The following is a 19899-nucleotide window of genomic DNA, read 5'->3' on the forward strand; positions in this document are numbered from 1 at the left end:
GTAACAGTTAAATGGCTTTTCACCAATATGATTCTTAGTATGCAAGTTTAAAGCAATCTTTTGTCTAAAACATTTTCCACACTCTTTACATTTAAAAGGTTCTTCGTTCAGTTTCGTTTGTTTTTTTAAATTAACCGATGCACAAAACATTCGTCACAGTATTTACATTGAAAAGGCTTTCCACCGGTGTGAATCATAGTAATATGGGTTTTTAAATGAGAAGCACATACAAAACTAATGTCACAATGTTTACATTTAAATGACGTTTCACCGGTGTGAATCTTAATGTGTTGCTTTAAATAAGATCTACGCGTAAAATATTTGCCACAAAGTTCACATTTAAATGCCGGAACAGATGGAAGACACTGGGGAAGGGCTTAGTCCAGCAGTGAATGACAATATAGGCTGATTGATGATGATGATGTCTGTTATACCTATATGGACCACTGATGAAATCACGCAAAAAATTGTTTTCACGTGCGCCATACTCTATAATAATGCCGCAATACATGTAAAGAAAAAAATACCAACGATGAGCGTTGACAAGATTTTGTTCAAGCATTCGACTAAGATAATTGCACACACGCAGCGGACTCCTTCACTTTTTAAGTCAGTTTGAATTACTGTATGTACTGTCCATCTCTTTTTAGCTATATACAAAGAACCTGGGATTGTAACCTAATCATTCTGAAAGGGATGTATACCACCATGATTACCCTTAGAAGACTGGCATGCTTATGCATAACAGGAGCCATGAGAACAGGTCCTACAGCGGTAGTTTCATCTGACGTATCCGCCAGATGAAACTATTAGAAAATATAACTTTGTAAGTACGTTAAGCAACAAGAAAGAGTGGACCAATGAATCTGTTACTTACCGTCTGAGCGAACACACCATATAAATGGTATGCGGATGGATCCAAAATACACAAGAGAACCAAATACTCGGAGTCAATTAGAAATACCTCTTTCAGAATCGACAATGGCTATCTCAATCAGGATATTGCAATTCTGACTGGAAACGTCTAGGCAAAATTAATGAACTAGGCGGAACTAATAAAGTCACCTTGCTCTGGGTTCCAGAATTAAGAGAAAGCTAACATTCTGGCTAAAAAAGGGACCGAGACTCCTTTTACAAGACCGGAACCCCTCTGTGGCTTGGGGGAATACACCTGTAAACACGAGCTCAAATTGAAAGAGGAACACGAAACATCCAAGCTCTGGGAGCAACTCTGAATTGGCACACTCTAAGAAACTTCTTGGAGGTTACAACCTGGGAAAAAAGTAAAAAATTTGTAAAATTGAGAAATAAAACTTTCGCTCAATCACAGGTTTTCTCTTATGCTATCGCTTGAGAGACCACCTGAAGCAGATAGGCCTGGGAAAACACAGAAACTGCAGATTCTGTGAGGACGAGGAAAAGTAAAATAAAAAATATGCACAGATATCAATAGATTCAACCGTGTTGAGAGTACTCATTTTTCATCCTGCTGTTTTAGCAAAAATATTACTTAATATTAGAAGTATTTTAAATAAAAAACACGCTCAAAACCTGAAATCTTTAACCGGTGTGATTCTTTGTATGACGCTTTAAACGAGATGCTAATGCAAAACTTTTTGTACAATCTTTACACTTAAAATACTATTCACTGGTGTGAATCCTCATATGTCTACTTAAACTAGATCTTTGCGTAAAATATTTGCCGATGAATATGGACGTTTAAATCACCTTTAGTCTTAAACCATTTTCCACAAACATTACATTTAAATGACTTTTCATCAGTATGAATCTTAGTATGTCCACTTAAACGAGAAACGAATGAAAAACCTTTTCCACAAACTTTACATTTAAAAGGCTTTTCAACGATGTGAATGAATCTTAACATGTCTACTGAGGTTAGATTTAGTTCTGAAAAATGTGTCACAGTATTTACATTTAAAAGGCTTTTCACCAGTGTGGGTTTTAATATGGTCGCTTAAAGTACCTTTAGTCGTAAAACATTTGTCACAATATTTACATTTAAAAGGCTTTTCACCAGTGTGGGTTTTAATATGGTCGCTTAAAGTACGTTTAGTCGTAAAACATTTGTCACAATATTTACATTTAAAAGGTTTTTCACCGGTGTGACTCCTAATATGAGTTTTTAAATTAACAGCTTGTGTAAAACATTTGTCACAATATTTACATTTAAAAGGCTTTTCACCAGTGTGGGTTTTAATATGGTCGCTTAAAGTACGTTTAGTCGTAAAACATTTGTCACAATATGTACATTTAAAAGGTTTTTCACCGGTGTGACTCCTAATATGAGTTTTTAAATTAACAGCTTGTGTAAAACATTTGTCACAATATGTACATTTAAAAGGTTTTTCACCGGTGTGACTCCTGATATGAGTTTTTAAATTAGCATCTAGTGAAAAACATTTGTCACAATATTTACATTTAAAAGGTTTTTCACCGGTGTGACTCCTAATATGAGTTTTTAAATTAGCATCTAGTGAAAAACATTTGTCACAATATTTACATTTAAAAGGTTTTTCACCGGTGTGACTCCTAATATGAGTTTTTAAATTAACAGCTTGTGTAAAACATTTGTCACAATATTTACATTTAAAAGGCTTTTCACCAGTGTGGGTTTTAATATGGTTGCTTAAAGTACCTTTAGTCGTAAAACATTTGTCACAATATTTACATTTAAAAGGCTTTTCACCAGTGTGGGTTTTAATATGGTCGCTTAAAGTACCTTTAGTCGTAAAACATTTGTCACAATATTTACATTTAAAAGTCTTTTCACCAGTGTGAATCTTAATATGGGCATTTGAGTTACTACTTTTTGCGACACGTTTTTGGTGTGTGTCGCATTTATAGGATTTTCGACTGTTATGTATCTCTAAGTGCTTTATAAGAGAACTTTTATCTAAAAAAAACTTTCCGCACTCGTTACAGCCATACTGTTGGTCATCTAAGTTAGTAGTCAAATGGTTGTTGAGGTTAGACTGTGACTGAAAACCTATGGTACAGTACTTGCAATAATATTTCGACTTTTCAAGAATATTGTCTGAACCAAGAATTTTAAGATGACCGTTAATTTCAGCAGTATGTTGAGTTTGTTGTTCACTTTCACTGTGATGGATTGAACGTAAATTTGAGTCTGAACTGTTCAAATTAGTTTGCGAAGCAACAGTTTCTCTAAGACAACTGTTTTGATGCTGCTCATATTCGTCCAAATTGTAGAATTCCAAAAAACATTGTTCACATTCATATTCAGGTTCCGGTTCATCGTCCATATTATGCTCAATAACATGCATCACAATGGCAAGTTTAGTGTCAAGCTGTCGACGACACCTCTCGCAGAAATACTTGCATGTTGGTTGGTGTTGGTGGAATTTGACTTCACGCAGATCATCAAAACACTCTTTGCAAGTCAAACATTTGTAATAAGATTCCTTTCCTTTACGATCAACCATTTTTTCAGTCAGCAAATTGTACCTAAAAAAAATCGGGGTTAATATGGATTCACAACCACTACAGAAAAAGCGCAATATTATAGTATGACATCCTAACGACATGTACGAATATTCAATGGGGAACTAAAAAAAACAATACTTTGAGTACACTTTGCTTCTTAATTTTGTATTACTTTTTACAGATTACTACTTCTTAAACCTACGCCCTGAAGTGCAATTACAAAACTGAGATTGAGACCTTGATGATGATGAAATAAATCTTTATAAAACAACAACGATAAAAGTATATAATAATAGAATATAACACTTAAAATAACTTTATTTCAAGGATAGTTTTTAAAGAAAGCTGTGAAAATAATCCACACTGTTGGTCATTTCTATACATACTAGAAGCATTGAATTAATCCACATATTTGCTGCTGTCTTAAGAATCATAAGTATTTCAGTTTTTTGCGCCAAAAACAAACTCATTACTCCTTCACTAGTAAATAATAAATTGGATAAAATTTGCTACCTTTCAAATTTATTAACATGTTTTCTGTGATATTTTCGTCACAAGAATACAATACCCAAAAAATATACAATCAAGTACATGAAACTAAATTAAGAGACATTGACAAAACTTATACAGTATGTTCTACGATTCTCTATACAGGAATCTCGCTTCCCGTAAGAGCTATTGCAAAGGTTAAATGGGGAAAGTTTTAGAGAATCTAATAGGCAATCCAACACCGTTTTAAAAATATTTAATTTTTGCTTCGTTTTTGAATTATTTTCGTAGAACCAAAAACGGCCATTTTCAAAAAAGTGCTGTATTTTCGCTAATTTCAAAAATTCTTAAATTTGGCTTCAACATTGTTAGAGCAACTTTTTAAGGACTATCTTTCTGTGTATTTCGTTTTCAATTCCGACGTTTCGGTCTCGAGATACCAAGATACCATCATAAACTTCTTGTTTTCTTATGGACGCTATTTTGTTTTTGCATTAAAATGATGTATTACATGTTACAAATGTACTTTTATGTTAAAAAAGCTAAAAAACAGTTTGATTCTAAGTTGGTTTTGACTTAGGTCGCCATTTGCCGTAAAAATACATTGTGGAATATGACAGTGACATTAATTTGATTGGGTTTTTCAAAAATGATTTACTTAATCCTAAAAATAACACAACATCACAGTTTTCCCACTGGTTTGACTTGTATTAAGTCCTTTTCAAAGGTATAAAAGAAGAAGTACAGTAATTACCCCTCCTTTGGAACAAAAAATTTTCCAGGAAAATGGAAGGAGACCATAGTAGGTATGTCCCATATTCAAAAAAGGGAAAACATCTGATATACAAAATTACAGGCCTATTTCTTTACTATCATGTCCTGCCAAGTTATTTGAATCTATTATATACAAATATGTTTATGGTTTTGTACACAAGAAAATCAGTGTATATCAGCATGGTTTTCGTGCAATCTACAAATCTGTGTAATATTGCCCAATGCATTGCTGAAAATTTGGATAACAAATGCCAGGTCAATGTGATTTACACTGATTTTACAAAAGCCTTCGATAAGGTGTCACATTCTATTTTGCTGTCCAAATTGAAGAACGAATTTGGCTTTCATGGAAATTTGGTAACATTTTCATATTTAAGAAATAGGAAACAACACAGGTAGTCTTAAAGGATTTCAGTCAAAGTATTATTTGACCAATTCAGGTATTCTGCAAGATTCTTACCTTGGATTTCTTATGTTTTTGCAACAGCATAGTGGGTGGGATTACAAATTGTATTGATGTTTGCTGATGATTTGAAATTATACTGCAGGGTAGGCAATGAGATTGTCAAATTTTTGAACTTAATATTAATGTTAGCAAGAGCTGTGTCCTTCAGTTGTCTAGAAAAATGAGCCTAATAAACTTCACCTACAAAAAGACAAAACACTGATGGGATGGCTCTCAGGTTTCAGAAATGCAGGATCTTGGAGTGACTGGTTTTGATTCAGAGTTGACATTTAGGTCTCGAATGCACCAAATAACAAAGACAGTACATACTATAACAATCATAAATACACCATTGAAAGAGTGCAAAATACATTCTTAAGATATTATAAGGAAACTGGTAGGTTTGAAATCCATATTCCCAAATTTGATGTTATGAAAACACAATCTTAAACCTCTAGAAAATCATAGAAAAATTGCATCTATTCCTGTATAAACTGATTCACAATTTTATAAGTAGGTAATTCTGAACTATTGACTATTGGCTAGATTGAGTTTGAGTTTTGTGTTTCAATATGTGTAGTCTATATAACCAAATTCAGGATATTATTGATATATTTAGTGTAGGTTTGAATTAATTTAAAAGAAGAACAAATGAATTAATTTAATCTAATTAGTTTAAATAATACTAGTATTAGGTATAATTAGACATATACATAGTTAAAACAAATGTAGATTCTGTTTCCTACTCTGTAATTGGATATTTATATCTGTAGAGTTTATAGTAAATAAATAATTTTGCAGCTAGCCTCCTAATTGTTGAAACTGAATTTGAGTTTGGTTTTGAATGTGACAAAACAAAAAAGTCATAGTCTGAACTATTTTTAACTTAAGTTTTGTTTAAATATGATGGTGCCTCAGATGGTGCAATCACTCTTTGGTGATACAAGTCACATGTTAAATTATTATAATTACAAAATATAAAATCCAAACAATCAGGAAAATAAAATGGAAGAACTGACAAATTTAAAGTTTTTTAATTGTATTTACTAATTTGGCTTTTAGTTTTTGATAATACATATTTTATCTTAAAGTTTGGAGTATTTTTTTGCGTTGCATTGAATAAGAGGTTTGATATTTTGTTAATTTTGGCTTCTCCTCTCTTGGATAATTCATATTTTGTATTTTAAACTTTATGTTTTAACTTGACATGTGACTTTGTCACTAACTGCCAACTCGACTGCGATTCACCACTATCATACTTCAAACAAAGCTTAAGTTAAGTGTGTTCAGAATGTAATGTTTTCACCTGTATATGTTACAGTCTATACCACACTTAACTTAAGCTTGACTTACCCTCATTTGCACCCTTGTACTTTAAGGCAAGCTTAAGTTAAAAGTGGTTCACACAGTGTAGAATAGAGCTGTATAAAGTCACAGTCTCGATCACACTTAACTTAAGCTAGGCTTGAAGTTTGACAGTGCAAATGGCGGTTAAAGTATGATGGTGCAAATCACCTTCTAGACTCCTGAAGAAATGTTAATATAAGTTGGATAGTTGAAAAAAACCATGATGGTGTTGTTAGTTTTGGCCTGAAATCCAATTACTTGCACTATCAATGTTAAAACTAAGGTTGAAACACTTTATTGCTTCATGATTACATCTATAAACCCTACATGCCCCTTTCCTTAACATTAACCAAGTTGAGTTGACAGTCTAAAGTTTAGTTAGTTTAGACTGTGTTATTTTGCCCTTTATCTGTCACATTCAAACCTCAACAGCTTTAATTATACTTATATTAATTGACTTGGAAGTGTGGGAAAAACAGGCATAAGACAAGTACATTTTAAAAAAGGGCCCTTATAGGGCAAATCAATCTGTATGGGAAGTAAAAGATGACAATAACACTATGATTGCTGCAAGTACATACAATCAAACCCAAGCATGTTATTATAAATGGGAATATGAATCAAAATAACCAAATTTAGGTGTAATTTACTTACCTAGTTTCCCTGTACACTCTGTAATTAAAAACTAATTGGATTCAGTCCAAATACCACAAAAAACAGATTTTTAATAAAGATTACTTTAGAACACTGCACACACAGTAAAAAAACTAGAAAAACAAGTGAAGTTGGCTAGTGTGAAATGGTCTGACATGAAAGGAATTCTCTGATTGGTCGAATTCAACATTTTCAACCAATAAGCCTGGAGAATTGTTTCCACCATATTTAAAAATGTAAAATACAGGAAATGTTTTCATGATGTTGTTTCCAGGATTTTTTTTAGTAATAAACATAATAAAACCAGACAAAACAAGCCAGCAGAGCGTTAAAAACAGCCAAAAGTCAGTTTAAGTAATAAATATAAGGTTTTATAACCTATGTTTATGTTTATATTCTTGTTTTGGCAAAAGATAACCATAAAAACAACTTGGAATCATTGGCAAACCCAATATTAATGATTAAGCATAAAAATCGACAAAAATGTGTTTATACAGGGGGTAATGATTAGTGCTTACCTGAAATCCACAAACAGAGGGTAATACTGAGGGGTGAAACCCAAATATCTAAAACGTTTTTGCTAATTGACACAAACCAACACTATTATTTACAGTTATTTTAAACTTAAACGCACGTCTTTTTTAGGCTTTTTTTTGTAATTCGGAAACAGCAAGACAAAAAACCTAAATGTAAATACAGATAAATAAATTGTTAATTGATAATTTTGGCGGAAGGGGACCGAAAAACTAAACCGATTCTTATAAGATCAGGATCTGTAATACACAGACTTTTTGTCTTTTTCTACTACATTAGCCGTGGTAGGCACAAGAGAGAGAAAGACATAACCGCCCACTACTCTTAAGTCGAAGAATAGGAATGTGCGAAACAGTGGAAATCCCAGTGACATTAGTCTTTTTGCAGTAGGGATGGGCAACTTATACGCACTGGTATAAGTGTTGCAGAAAAAATAATGAAAAAATATATGTTTGAAACAAAAATTTTATTAAGTATAAGACCATAAGGAATACATTTAAAATATTTTTGTGATTCCAGCGTCGCCGCATCTATATGAAACAGTGGCAACAACAGATATTTGTTCCTTTAATCTTTCGCTATTTGGAAGGCTGTAGCCAACGGTTTGCAAAATTACACTTAAAGCTACCTAATTTAATTGAAAAGAAGTAGTCCATATTTCCACTGTGGAGTAGTGAGTGTAGAAGTGAAAGTAAAAACATTCATACTCATTCTAATGGCAGGTTTAGTGCAAAACCAGTGTATTGCCACACTGTTTCAATGACATTTGATAGAGCAGGACACAGATGCTTTAGTTTTGCACTAAACTTGCCAATCGAAAACGCCATTAGAGTCCGGATTAAAAAGCACTCAAATCGTGTGAAAAAAACGCTTAATAAGTAAAATTATTTTCCTCAAAAAAGCACAAAACTCTTTCAGAGATGCAAATATTTTTACTTTTTTTGAATTTTAGAAATTTTTTAAAGATTTTAGACATTTGGAAGGTTTTTGGACAGTTTATAAGAGCATATTGAAGGTTCTAGAATGCTTTAGAGGCATTTGGAAATTCCTAGACGGATCTAGAATTTTTTTGATGCTTTTAGACTGTTTTGATATCTTTTGGAAGCATCTGGACTAGTTGGAATCTTTTAGACTGTTCTAAAAGCTTTTGGAAGCTTCTAGATTGTTTTGAAAGGCTTCCGACTGTTTTAGAAGCATTTTGGTTTTTCTGCACTGCTTTGAAATCTTTTTAGATTACTTTAGGAACATTGAAGGTTCTGGACACCTAGTAGACGGTTCTAGAAACTAGTTTTAAAAGCATACGGAAGCTTTTAGACTGCCTTGATTTTGTTTAAAAGCTTCTAGACTAGTTGAAGATCATTTGGAAGCCTTTAAAGCGTTCTAAAAGCTTTTGGAAACTTCTAGACTGTTTTGGAAGACTTTCGACTGCTTGAGAAGCATTTTGGAGTTTTTGTGGTGTTTTTTTTGTAATTCTAACCGTTTTCGAGATATTTTCCAAAAACTACTTTGATGCACTTTTCAATACTTTAACACCCTGTAGCTTAGTTATTTTTAGTTCAGGGTGGTTCAACCACTCAAACAAATCGTTTTGAACTGCTCTTTTCACAGCTGTAGAGCAAAACATTGTATCTAAAAAATTGTGTACAGGTGGAGCAAAAATAATGATCCGCTAACAATTTTGTGCACACCCTGTATACTGGCAACTGTATTGAAGTTCAAACGTTACGTAGTTTGGTTTAGTGGTCCATTAGGAACAATTTTGCACTCTTGTAGTTTTTATGTAAATCTAACCGTTTTCAAAATATTTACTAAAAACCACTTTAATTCAGGCGGCGGTCAGTATAATAGGTCAGGAAAACCCTTAATGTTGACAAATATTTGGTGCATTTTTCCAAAAAATCGCGAATAACTTGATTATTTGAAACGTACCTTATAGACATATTAATGCACCGCTAACTTGCCCCGTTTGGCCGCTAGAAGGCGTCAAACTTGATTACTTTTCTTCGGACATTTCACACGCGGTCCACGAGAATCAATCAGAAAGAAAATCATTGGCCACTTCCAGGTCTCTGGTAGAGAAAGTCAGTCGAACCGTTTTGCTTTTGTTCAGCAGGAGTTGGTTTGTGCCAAACCACTTCTCTAACTCACGTTCTGCCGCCTCGGACCTATGCATAACCTCCCCCAATGTTCAGCCCCTGACCGACATTGTTGTGTCATCGGCAAACAGTGTACACCTAGCGTCCAGATTCAGTGAGGGCAAGTCATTTATGTATATTAAAAAAAATAGGGCCTAAAATTGCACCCTAGGGCACGCCAATCAAGACATTGTGACATCTGAGATCTCTGTGACAAATAAGAAGGGATAAGGCCAACACTTTGTGCGCTCACACAGTCAAAGGCCTTGCTCAGGTCACAGAAGAGGACAGTGCTGTACTGATGCCGGAGGATACCCTCCACAGCGTCTCTGCCACAACTAAAGCCAAACTGGGATTTACTAAATAGACCATTTTTTTCACAGTGCTGCACTATCTCTAAAGCCATACATTTTTCTACAACCTTCGACACCACAGGAAGTATAGAAATGGGTCGATATTTACCCAACATCTCAGTGGATCCCTTCTTAAACACTGAAATTATTATTGCCCTTTTCAAAACCTCAGGGAAAACACAGTTTCTTATGCACATGTTTATAAGTTTTGTCAAGGGCATCAGAATTAGATTTTTTACAGATTTGATAATCCTGACAGCACAAACGCGTCCCGACAATTTTTGAGGTTGTTGATGACCTCTCGAACCTCATTGTAAGAAACCTCTTCGTCTTACAAAGCAACAAGAAAGAGTGGACCAATGAATCTGTTACTTACCGTCTGAGCGAACACACCATATACATGGTATGCGGATGGATCCAAAATACACAAGAGAACCAAATACTCGGAGTCAATTAGAAATTACCTCTTTCAGAATCGACAATGGCTATCTCAATCAGGATATTGCAATTCTGACTGGAAACGTCTAGGCAAAATTAATGAACTAGGCGGAACTAATAAAGTCACCTTGCTCTTGGTTCCAGAATTAAGAGAAAGCTAACATTCTGGCTAAAAAAGGGACCGAGACTCCATTTACAAGACCAGAACCCCTCTGTGGCTTGGGGGAATACACCTGTAAACACGAGCTCAAATTGAAAGAGGAACACGAAACATCCAAGCTCCGGGAGCAACTCTGAATTGGCACACTCTAAGAAACTTCTTGGAGGTTACAACCTGGAAAAAAAGTAAAAAATTTGTAAAATTGAGAAATAAAACTTTCGCTCAATCACAGGTTTCCTCTTATGCTATCGCTTGAGAGACCACCTGAAGCAGATAGGCCTGGGAAAACACAGAAACTGCAGATTCTGTGAGGATGAGGACAAGTAAAATAAAAAATATGCACAGATATCAATAGATTCAACCGTGTTGAGAGTACTCATTTTCCATCCTGCTGTTTTAGCAAAAAATATTACTTAATATTAGAAGTATTTTAAATAAAAAACACGCTCAAAACCGGAAATTTTTAACCGGTGTGATTCTTTGTATGACGCTTTAAACGAGATGCTAATGCAAAACTTTTTGTACAATCTTTACACTTATACTATTCACTGGTGTGAATCCTCATATGTCTACTTAAACTAGATCTTTGCGTAAAATATTTGCCGATGAATATGGACGTTTAAATTACCTTTAGTCTTAAACCATTTTCCACAAACATTACATTTAAATGACTTTTCATCAGTATGAATCTTAGTATGTCCACTTAAACGAGAAACGAATGAAAAACCTTTTCCACAAAATTTACATTTAAAAGGCTTTTCAACGATGTGAATGAATCTTAACATGTCTATTGAGGTTAGATTTAGTTCTGAAAAATGTGTCACAGTATTTACATTTAAAAGGCTTTTCACTAGTGTGGGTTTTAATATGGTCGCTTAAAGTATTTTTAGTCGTAAAACATTTGTCACAATATTTACATTTAAAAGGTTTTTCACCGGTGTGACTCCTAATATGTCTACTTAAATTATATTTCTTCATAAAACATTTGTCACAATATTTACATTTAAAAGGTTTTTCACCGGTGTGACTCCTAATATGAGTTTTTAAATTAGCAGCTTGTGTAAAACATTTGTCACAATATTTACATTTAAAAGGCTTTTCACCAGTGTGGGTTTTAATATGGTCGCTTAAAGTACCTTTAGTCGTAAAACATTTGTCACAATATTTACATTTAAAAGGTTTTTCACCGGTGTGACTCCTAATATGAGTTTTTAAATTAGCAGCTTGTGTAAAACATTTGTCACAATATTTACATTTAAAAGGTTTTTCACCGGTGTGACTCCTAATATGAGTTTTTAAATTAACAGCTTGTGTAAAACATTTGTCACAATATTTACATTTAAATGGTCTTTGACCGGTGTGAATATTAATATGCCTTCTTAAAGTGGTTGTATCTGCAAAAAATTTGTCACAATATTTACATTTATAACGGTTTTTTGCACTTTTTGCAATACATTTTAGCCGTGTGTCGCATTTATAGGGTTTTCGACTGTTATGTATCTCTAAGTGCTTTATAAGAGAACTTTTATCTAAAAAAAACTTTCCGCACTCGTTACAGCCATACTGTTGGTCGTCTAAGTTAGTTGTCAAATGGTTGTTGAGGTTAGACTGTGACTGAAAACCTATGGTACAGTACTTGCAATAATATTTCGACTTTTCAAGAATATTGTCTGAACCAAGAATTTTAAGATGACCGTTAATTTCAGCAGTATGTTGAGTTTGTTGTTCACTTTCACTGTGATGGATTGAACGTAAATTTGAGTCTGAACTGTTCAAATTAGTTTGCGAAGCAACAGTTTCTCTAAGACAACTGTTTTGGTGCTGCTCATATTCGTCCAAATTGTAGAATTCCAAAAAACATTGTTCACATTCATATTCAGGTTCCGGTTCATCCTCCATATTATGCTCAATAACATGGATCACAATGGCAAGTTTAGTGTCAAGCTGTCGACGACACCTCTCGCAGAAATACTTGCATGGCGGTTGGTGTTGGTGGAATTTGACTTCACGCAGATCATCAAAACACTCTTTACAAGTCAAACATTTGTAATAAGATTCCTTTCCTTTATGATCAACAACTTTTTCAGTCAGCAAATTGTTCCTAAAAAAAATCTAGATTATTATGAATTCATAACAAGTTTTTTATTTTATTTACTATCACTGCTACAAATTTCAAATACCACAGTAAATTGAATAAGGATGTAAAAAAGATAATTTTTGTTGTCTACAAAATGTATATTTTTTAATGTATCCATCAATTTTTTTTTGTCATATGAATGATTGTGTAAATTGATTTACATAAATTACAAGTCGCCTATGCATGTTCCCTTTACTTTCGGGTTTTTAATTCTCCTCGACATCTCAATCACATTCATTCAACCGCGCGGTAGGAGAATGCGCACCCAAAAGTCGTGTACTAATATGGCGACTTCCGACCCTCGTCGCTCATCAATAGACAAATGGGGTTATTGTTACGTCCTAATATTTGTTCTTTTTACTCAATGGTTGCTACACTTAGTTTTAACTTCCATAGGGCTGGAGAAGCTTCATTAAAATAAAACTGCCAATCTGAATACTTTCTCACTCTTTTAAAGTCATTTCTATTTTTAACACTTCTTCCTTCTTCTTCTATTGCCGTATCTGATGAGAGACGTTAGCTATCATGATCGCCATGTGAATCTTATTGGCTGCGCATCGAAACAGTTGGTATAGTAAATGTTGCTCCAAAACGTTTTCGTTCCAAGAACATCATGCCCTTCGTTGGTTATCAACTTTACCTTGAACTATGTTTTGGAAAATTATTACATGCTATTTCTCATGACATCGCCAACCCAAGCAGCGGGCTATCGTGACTTTTTGATTAGTACTACTTTTTTTTTAGTACTAACTGTTTTGGTGTTTCTCATATTCGTCCAAATTGTAGAATTCCAAAAAACATGGTTCACATTCATATTCAGGTTCCGGTTCATCCTCCATATTATGCTCAATAACATGGATCACAATGGCAAGTTTAGTGTCAAGTTGTCGACGGCACCTCTCGCAGAAATACTTGCATGTCGGTTGGTCTTGGTGGAATTTTACTTCGAAAAGATCATCAAAACACTGTTTGCAAGTTAAACATTTGTAATAAGATTCCATTCCTTATCTAAGAAAATTAGATTATTATGAATTTACAACAACTTGCAATTTTATTTATCATCCCTGCTTCCAAGTTACTACAATTTCCAAATAAGACAGTAAAACAAGATTTTATCACGACATTTACGAAGATTGAATGGATGTATGTTTCAACTCTTACGAGGCTGGTAACACATCACTAAAATAAAACTGCCAACTGATTTAAAGAAGTCTTTTCTATTCTCTTTAATATTTGGGGAAAATAAAATAAGACTTAGAAAGCTTAACATAATTAAAAAGGCTCATACATTTTGCAAAACGAACGAAAACCGACATCTAAAAATTATTAATGTTTTTTGACGTATCCGTAATTACATGACATGAATTCTAACTGGTATATTCCAACTAGTGAAAAGTTAAAACATTTGTATTTCTTAGGCCCAGTACTTTCAGTTCAGAATAACTTTATTCTAAGGATAATATCTATGAAAACCGTGAAATCAGACGCCAATCAAGTCAATTCCGTCATTTCTATAGAAATTATCCTAAGAACAAATTTATTCGGAGGTGAAAGTACTGGCCCTTAATGGAGGGTGCCACTTTTCTATCAGCAAAACTTTATGTACAGGGTGAGAACGATAGAGTAAGTTTATTATCTCATTAGTTTAAAAAAATACAAAAAAATGTTAAATACAAAAGTTTTAGAAAATATTAGTTAAAAATTACTTTTGGATATACAGGATGATTCATAAAGGCGTGGCAGATAAAATATTTTTTTCTACAACCCCTATAGAAAATTAAATTTTTCTCCCCCGTTTGAGAAAAGAAAATATCCCGATGGACAGACGAATTCAGAAGAGCTGCCGAGAATAGGATAAGAGAGGCAAAAAACTTGAACAAATGGAAGACACTGGGGAAGGGCTTAGTCCAGCAGTGAATGACAATATAGGCTGATTGATGATGATGATGTCTGTTATATATGGACCACTGATGAAATCACGCAAAAAATTGTTTTCACGTGTGCCATACTCTATAATAATGCCGCAATACATGTAAAGAAAAAAAAACAACGATGAGCGTTGACAAGATTTTGTTCAAGCATTCGACTAAGATAATTGCACACACGCAGCGGATTCCTTCACTTTTTAAGTCAGTTTGAATTACTGTATGTACTGTCCATCTCTTTTTAGCTATATACAAAGAACCTGGGGTTGTAACCTAATCATTCTGAAAGGGATGTATACCACCATGATTACCCTTAGAAGACTGGCATGCTTATGCATAACAGGAGCCATGAGAACAGGTCCTACAGCGGTAGTTTCATCTGACGTATCCGCCAGATGAAACTATCAGAAAATATAACTTTGTAAGTACGTTAAGCAACAAGAAAGAGTGGACCAATAAATCTGTTACTTACCGTCTGAGCGAACACACCATATAAATGGTATGCGGATGGATCCAAAATACACAAGAGAACCAAATACTCGGAGTCAATTAGATATTACCTCTTTCTGAATCGACAATGGCTATCTCAATCAGGATATTGCAATTCTGACTGGAAACGTCTAGGCAAATTCAATGAGCTAGGCGGAACTAATAAAGTCACCTTGCTCTGGGTTCCAGAACACAGAGGAATTAAGAGAAAGCTAACATTCTGGCTAAAAAAGGGACCGAGACTCCTTTTACAAGACCAGAACCCCTCTGTGGCTTGGGGGAATACACCTGTAAACACGAGCTCAAATTGAAAGAGGAACACGAAACATCCAAGCTCTGGGAGCAACTCTGAATGGCACACTCTAAGAAACTTCTTGGAGGTTACAACCTGGGAAAAAAGTAAAAAATTTGTAAAATTGAGAAATAAAACTATCGCTCAATCACAGGTTTCCTCTTATGCTATCGCTTGAGAGACCACCTGAAGCAGATAGGCCTGGGAAAACACAGAAACTGCAGATTCTGTGAGGATGAGGGAAAGTAAAATAAAAAACATGCACAGATATCAATAGATTCAACCGTGTTGAGAGTACTCATTTTCCATCCTGCTGTTTTAGCAAAAAATATTACTTAATATTAGAAGTATTTTAAATAAAAAACACGCTCAAAACCGGAAATTTTTAACCGGTGTGATTCTTTGTATGACGCTTTAAACGAGATGCTAATGCAAAACTTTTTGTACAATCTTTACACTTATACTATTCACTGGTGTGAATCCTCATATGTCTACTTAAACTAGATATTTGCGTAAAATATTTGCCGATGAATATGGACGTTTAAATTACCTTTAGTCTTAAACCATTTTCCACAAACATTACATTTAAATGACTTTTCATCAGTATGAATCTTAGTATGTCCACTTAAACGAGAAACGAATGAAAAACCTTTTCCACAAAATTTACATTTAAAAGGCTTTTCAACGATGTGAATGAATCTTAACATGTCTATTGAGGTTAGATTTAGTTCTGAAAAATGTGTCACAGTATTTACATTTAAAAGGCTTTTCACTAGTGTGGGTTTTAATATGGTCGCTTAAAGTATTTTTAGTCGTAAAACATTTGTCACAATATTTACATTTAAAAGGTTTTTCACCGGTGTGACTCCTAATATGTCTACTTAAATTATATTTCTTCATAAAACATTTGTCACAATATTTACATTTAAAAGGTTTTTCACCGGTGTGACTCCTAATATGAGTTTTTAAATTAGCAGCTTGTGTAAAACATTTGTCACAATATTTACATTTAAAAGGCTTTTCACCAGTGTGGGTTTTAATATGGTCGCTTAAAGTACCTTTAGTCGTAAAACATTTGTCACAATATTTACATTTAAAAGGTTTTTCACCGGTGTGACTCCTAATATGAGTTTTTAAATTAGCAGCTTGTGTAAAACATTTGTCACAATATTTACATTTAAAAGGTTTTTCACCGGTGTGACTCCTAATATGAGTTTTTAAATTAACAGCTTGTGTAAAACATTTGTCACAATATTTACATTTAAATGGTCTTTGACCGGTGTGAATATTAATATGCCTTCTTAAAGTGGTTGTATCTGCAAAAAATTTGTCACAATATTTACATTTATAACGGTTTTTTGCACTTTTTGCAATACATTTTAGCCGTGTGTCGCATTTATAGGGTTTTCGACTGTTATGTATCTCTAAGTGCTTTATAAGAGAACTTTTATCTAAAAAAAACTTTCCGCACTCGTTACAGCCATACTGTTGGTCGTCTAAGTTAGTTGTCAAATGGTTGTTGAGGTTAGACTGTGACTGAAAACCTATGGTACAGTACTTGCAATAATATTTCGACTTTTCAAGAATATTGTCTGAACCAAGAATTTTAAGATGACCGTTAATTTCAGCAGTATGTTGAGTTTGTTGTTCACTTTCACTGTGATGGATTGAACGTAAATTTGAGTCTGAACTGTTCAAATTAGTTTGCGAAGCAACAGTTTCTCTAAGACAACTGTTTTGGTGCTGCTCATATTCGTCCAAATTGTAGAATTCCAAAAAACATTGTTCACATTCATATTCAGGTTCCGGTTCATCCTCCATATTATGCTCAATAACATGGATCACAATGGCAAGTTTAGTGTCAAGCTGTCGACGACACCTCTCGCAGAAATACTTGCATGGCGGTTGGTGTTGGTGGAATTTGACTTCACGCAGATCATCAAAACACTCTTTACAAGTCAAACATTTGTAATAAGATTCCTTTCCTTTATGATCAACAACTTTTTCAGTCAGCAAATTGTTCCTAAAAAAAATCTAGATTATTATGAATTCATAACAAGTTTTTTATTTTATTTACTATCACTGCTACAAATTTCAAATACCACAGTAAATTGAATAAGGATGTAAAAAAGATAATTTTTGTTGTCTACAAAATGTATATTTTTTAATGTATCCATCAATTTTTTTTTGTCATATGAATGATTGTGTAAATTGATTTACATAAATTACAAGTCGCCTATGCATGTTCCCTTTACTTTCGGGTTTTTAATTCTCCTCGACATCTCAATCACATTCATTCAACCGCGCGGTAGGAGAATGCGCACCCAAAAGTCGTGTACTAATATGGCGACTTCCGACCCTCGTCGCTCATCAATAGACAAATGGGGTTATTGTTACGTCCTAATATTTGTTCTTTTTACTCAATGGTTGCTACACTTAGTTTTAACTTCCATAGGGCTGGAGAAGCTTCATTAAAATAAAACTGCCAATCTGAATACTTTCTCACTCTTTTAAAGTCATTTCTATTTTTAACACTTCTTCCTTCTTCTTCTATTGCCGTATCTGATGAGAGACGTTAGCTATCATGATCGCCATGTGAATCTTATTGGCTGCGCATCGAAACAGTTGGTATAGTAAATGTTGCTCCAAAACGTTTTCGTTCCAAGAACATCATGCCCTTCGTTGGTTATCAACTTTACCTTGAACTATGTTTTGGAAAATTATTACATGCTATTTCTCATGACATCGCCAACCCAAGCAGCGGGCTATCGTGACTTTTTGATTAGTACTACTTTTTTTTTAGTACTAACTGTTTTGGTGTTTCTCATATTCGTCCAAATTGTAGAATTCCAAAAAACATGGTTCACATTCATATTCAGGTTCCGGTTCATCCTCCATATTATGCTCAATAACATGGATCACAATGGCAAGTTTAGTGTCAAGTTGTCGACGGCACCTCTCGCAGAAATACTTGCATGTCGGTTGGTCTTGGTGGAATTTTACTTCGAAAAGATCATCAAAACACTGTTTGCAAGTTAAACATTTGTAATAAGATTCCATTCCTTATCTAAGAAAATTAGATTATTATGAATTTACAACAACTTGCAATTTTATTTATCATCCCTGCTTCCAAGTTACTACAATTTCCAAATAAGACAGTAAAACAAGATTTTATCACGACATTTACGAAGATTGAATGGATGTATGTTTCAACTCTTACGAGGCTGGTAACACATCACTAAAATAAAACTGCCAACTGATTTAAAGAAGTCTTTTCTATTCTCTTTAATATTTGGGGAAAATAAAATAAGACTTAGAAAGCTTAACATAATTAAAAAGGCTCATACATTTTGCAAAACGAACGAAAACCGACATCTAAAAATTATTAATGTTTTTTGACGTATCCGTAATTACATGACATGAATTCTAACTGGTATATTCCAACTAGTGAAAAGTTAAAACATTTGTATTTCTTAGGCCCAGTACTTTCAGTTCAGAATAACTTTATTCTAAGGATAATATCTATGAAAACCGTGAAATCAGACGCCAATCAAGTCAATTCCGTCATTTCTATAGAAATTATCCTAAGAACAAATTTATTCGGAGGTGAAAGTACTTTTCTATCAGCAAAACCTTATGTACAGGGTGAGACCGATAGAGTAAGTTTATTATCTCATTACTTTAAAAAAATACAAAAAAATGTTAAATACAAAAGTTTTAGAAAATATTAGTTAAAAATTACTTTTGGATATACAGGATGATTCATAAAGGCGTGGCAGATAAAATATTTTTTTCTACAACCCCTATAGAAAATTAAATTTTTCTCCCCCGTTTGAGAAAAGAAAATATCCCGATGGACAGACGAATTCAGAAGAGCTGCCGAGAATAGGATAAGAGAGGCAAAAAACTTGAACAAATGGAAGACACTGGGGAAGGGCTTAGTCCAGCAGTGAATGACAATATAGGCTGATTGATGATGATGATGTCTGTTATATATGGACCACTGATGAAATCACGCAAAAAATTGTTTTCACGTGTGCCATACTCTATAATAATGCCGCAATACATGTAAAGAAAAAAAAACAACGATGAGCGTTGACAAGATTTTGATAAAGCATTCGACTAAGAAGATTCCTTCACTTTTTAAGTCAGTTTGAATTACTGTATGTACTGTCCATCTCTTTTTAGCTATATACAAAGAACCTGGGGTTGTAACCTAATCATTCTGAAAGGGATGTATACCACCATGATTACCCTTAGAA

At 33.9% G+C, this 19899-nt stretch overlaps 4 protein-coding genes across 4 annotated transcripts in view; all 4 read right to left on the reverse strand.

The window, feature by feature from the left end:
* Positions 1-19899, reverse strand: part of Oseg2 (intraflagellar transport protein Oseg2) — a 346413-nt gene that overhangs the window by 84333 nt on the left and 242181 nt on the right. The gene's annotated exons all lie outside the window — the stretch shown is intronic.
* Positions 1445-7864, reverse strand: LOC145726777 (uncharacterized). Its single transcript, XM_081976004.1, has 2 exons — positions 7693-7864; positions 1445-3486 (listed from the first exon to the last, which is right to left on the reverse strand). The coding sequence occupies exon 2, from the start codon at positions 3462-3464 to the stop codon at positions 1860-1862; it is 1605 nt and encodes a 534-aa protein (XP_081832130.1). The 5' UTR covers positions 3465-3486; positions 7693-7864; the 3' UTR covers positions 1445-1859.
* LOC145725823 (uncharacterized) lies at positions 11331-15691 on the reverse strand. The gene has a single exon (XM_081974721.1). It carries the CDS (start codon positions 12691-12693, stop codon positions 11554-11556), a length of 1140 nt encoding a protein of 379 aa, XP_081830847.1. The 5' UTR covers positions 12694-15691; the 3' UTR covers positions 11331-11553.
* On the reverse strand, positions 15906-18761 carry LOC145725825 (uncharacterized). The gene has a single exon (XM_081974723.1). The coding sequence runs from the start codon at positions 17456-17458 to the stop codon at positions 16319-16321; it is 1140 nt and encodes a 379-aa protein (XP_081830849.1). The 5' UTR covers positions 17459-18761; the 3' UTR covers positions 15906-16318.

The sequence above is a fragment of the Ips typographus genome, linkage group LG3 (assembly GCF_016097725.1).
Source record: "Ips typographus isolate SLU linkage group LG3, UJ_Ityp_2.0, whole genome shotgun sequence".
In the NCBI taxonomy this organism is placed as follows: Eukaryota; Metazoa; Arthropoda; class Insecta; order Coleoptera; family Curculionidae; genus Ips; species Ips typographus.

What these genes read in the sequence shown, in the direction of transcription:
- LOC145725823 (XM_081974721.1), bottom strand. Translation starts at nt 12,693, where the DNA reads ATGGAGGATGAACCGGAACCTGAATATGAATGTGAACAATGTTTTTTG.
- LOC145726777 (XM_081976004.1), bottom strand. Translation starts at nt 3,464, where the DNA reads ATGGTTGATCGTAAAGGAAAGGAATCTTATTACAAATGTTTGACTTGC.
- LOC145725825 (XM_081974723.1), bottom strand. Translation starts at nt 17,458, where the DNA reads ATGGAGGATGAACCGGAACCTGAATATGAATGTGAACAATGTTTTTTG.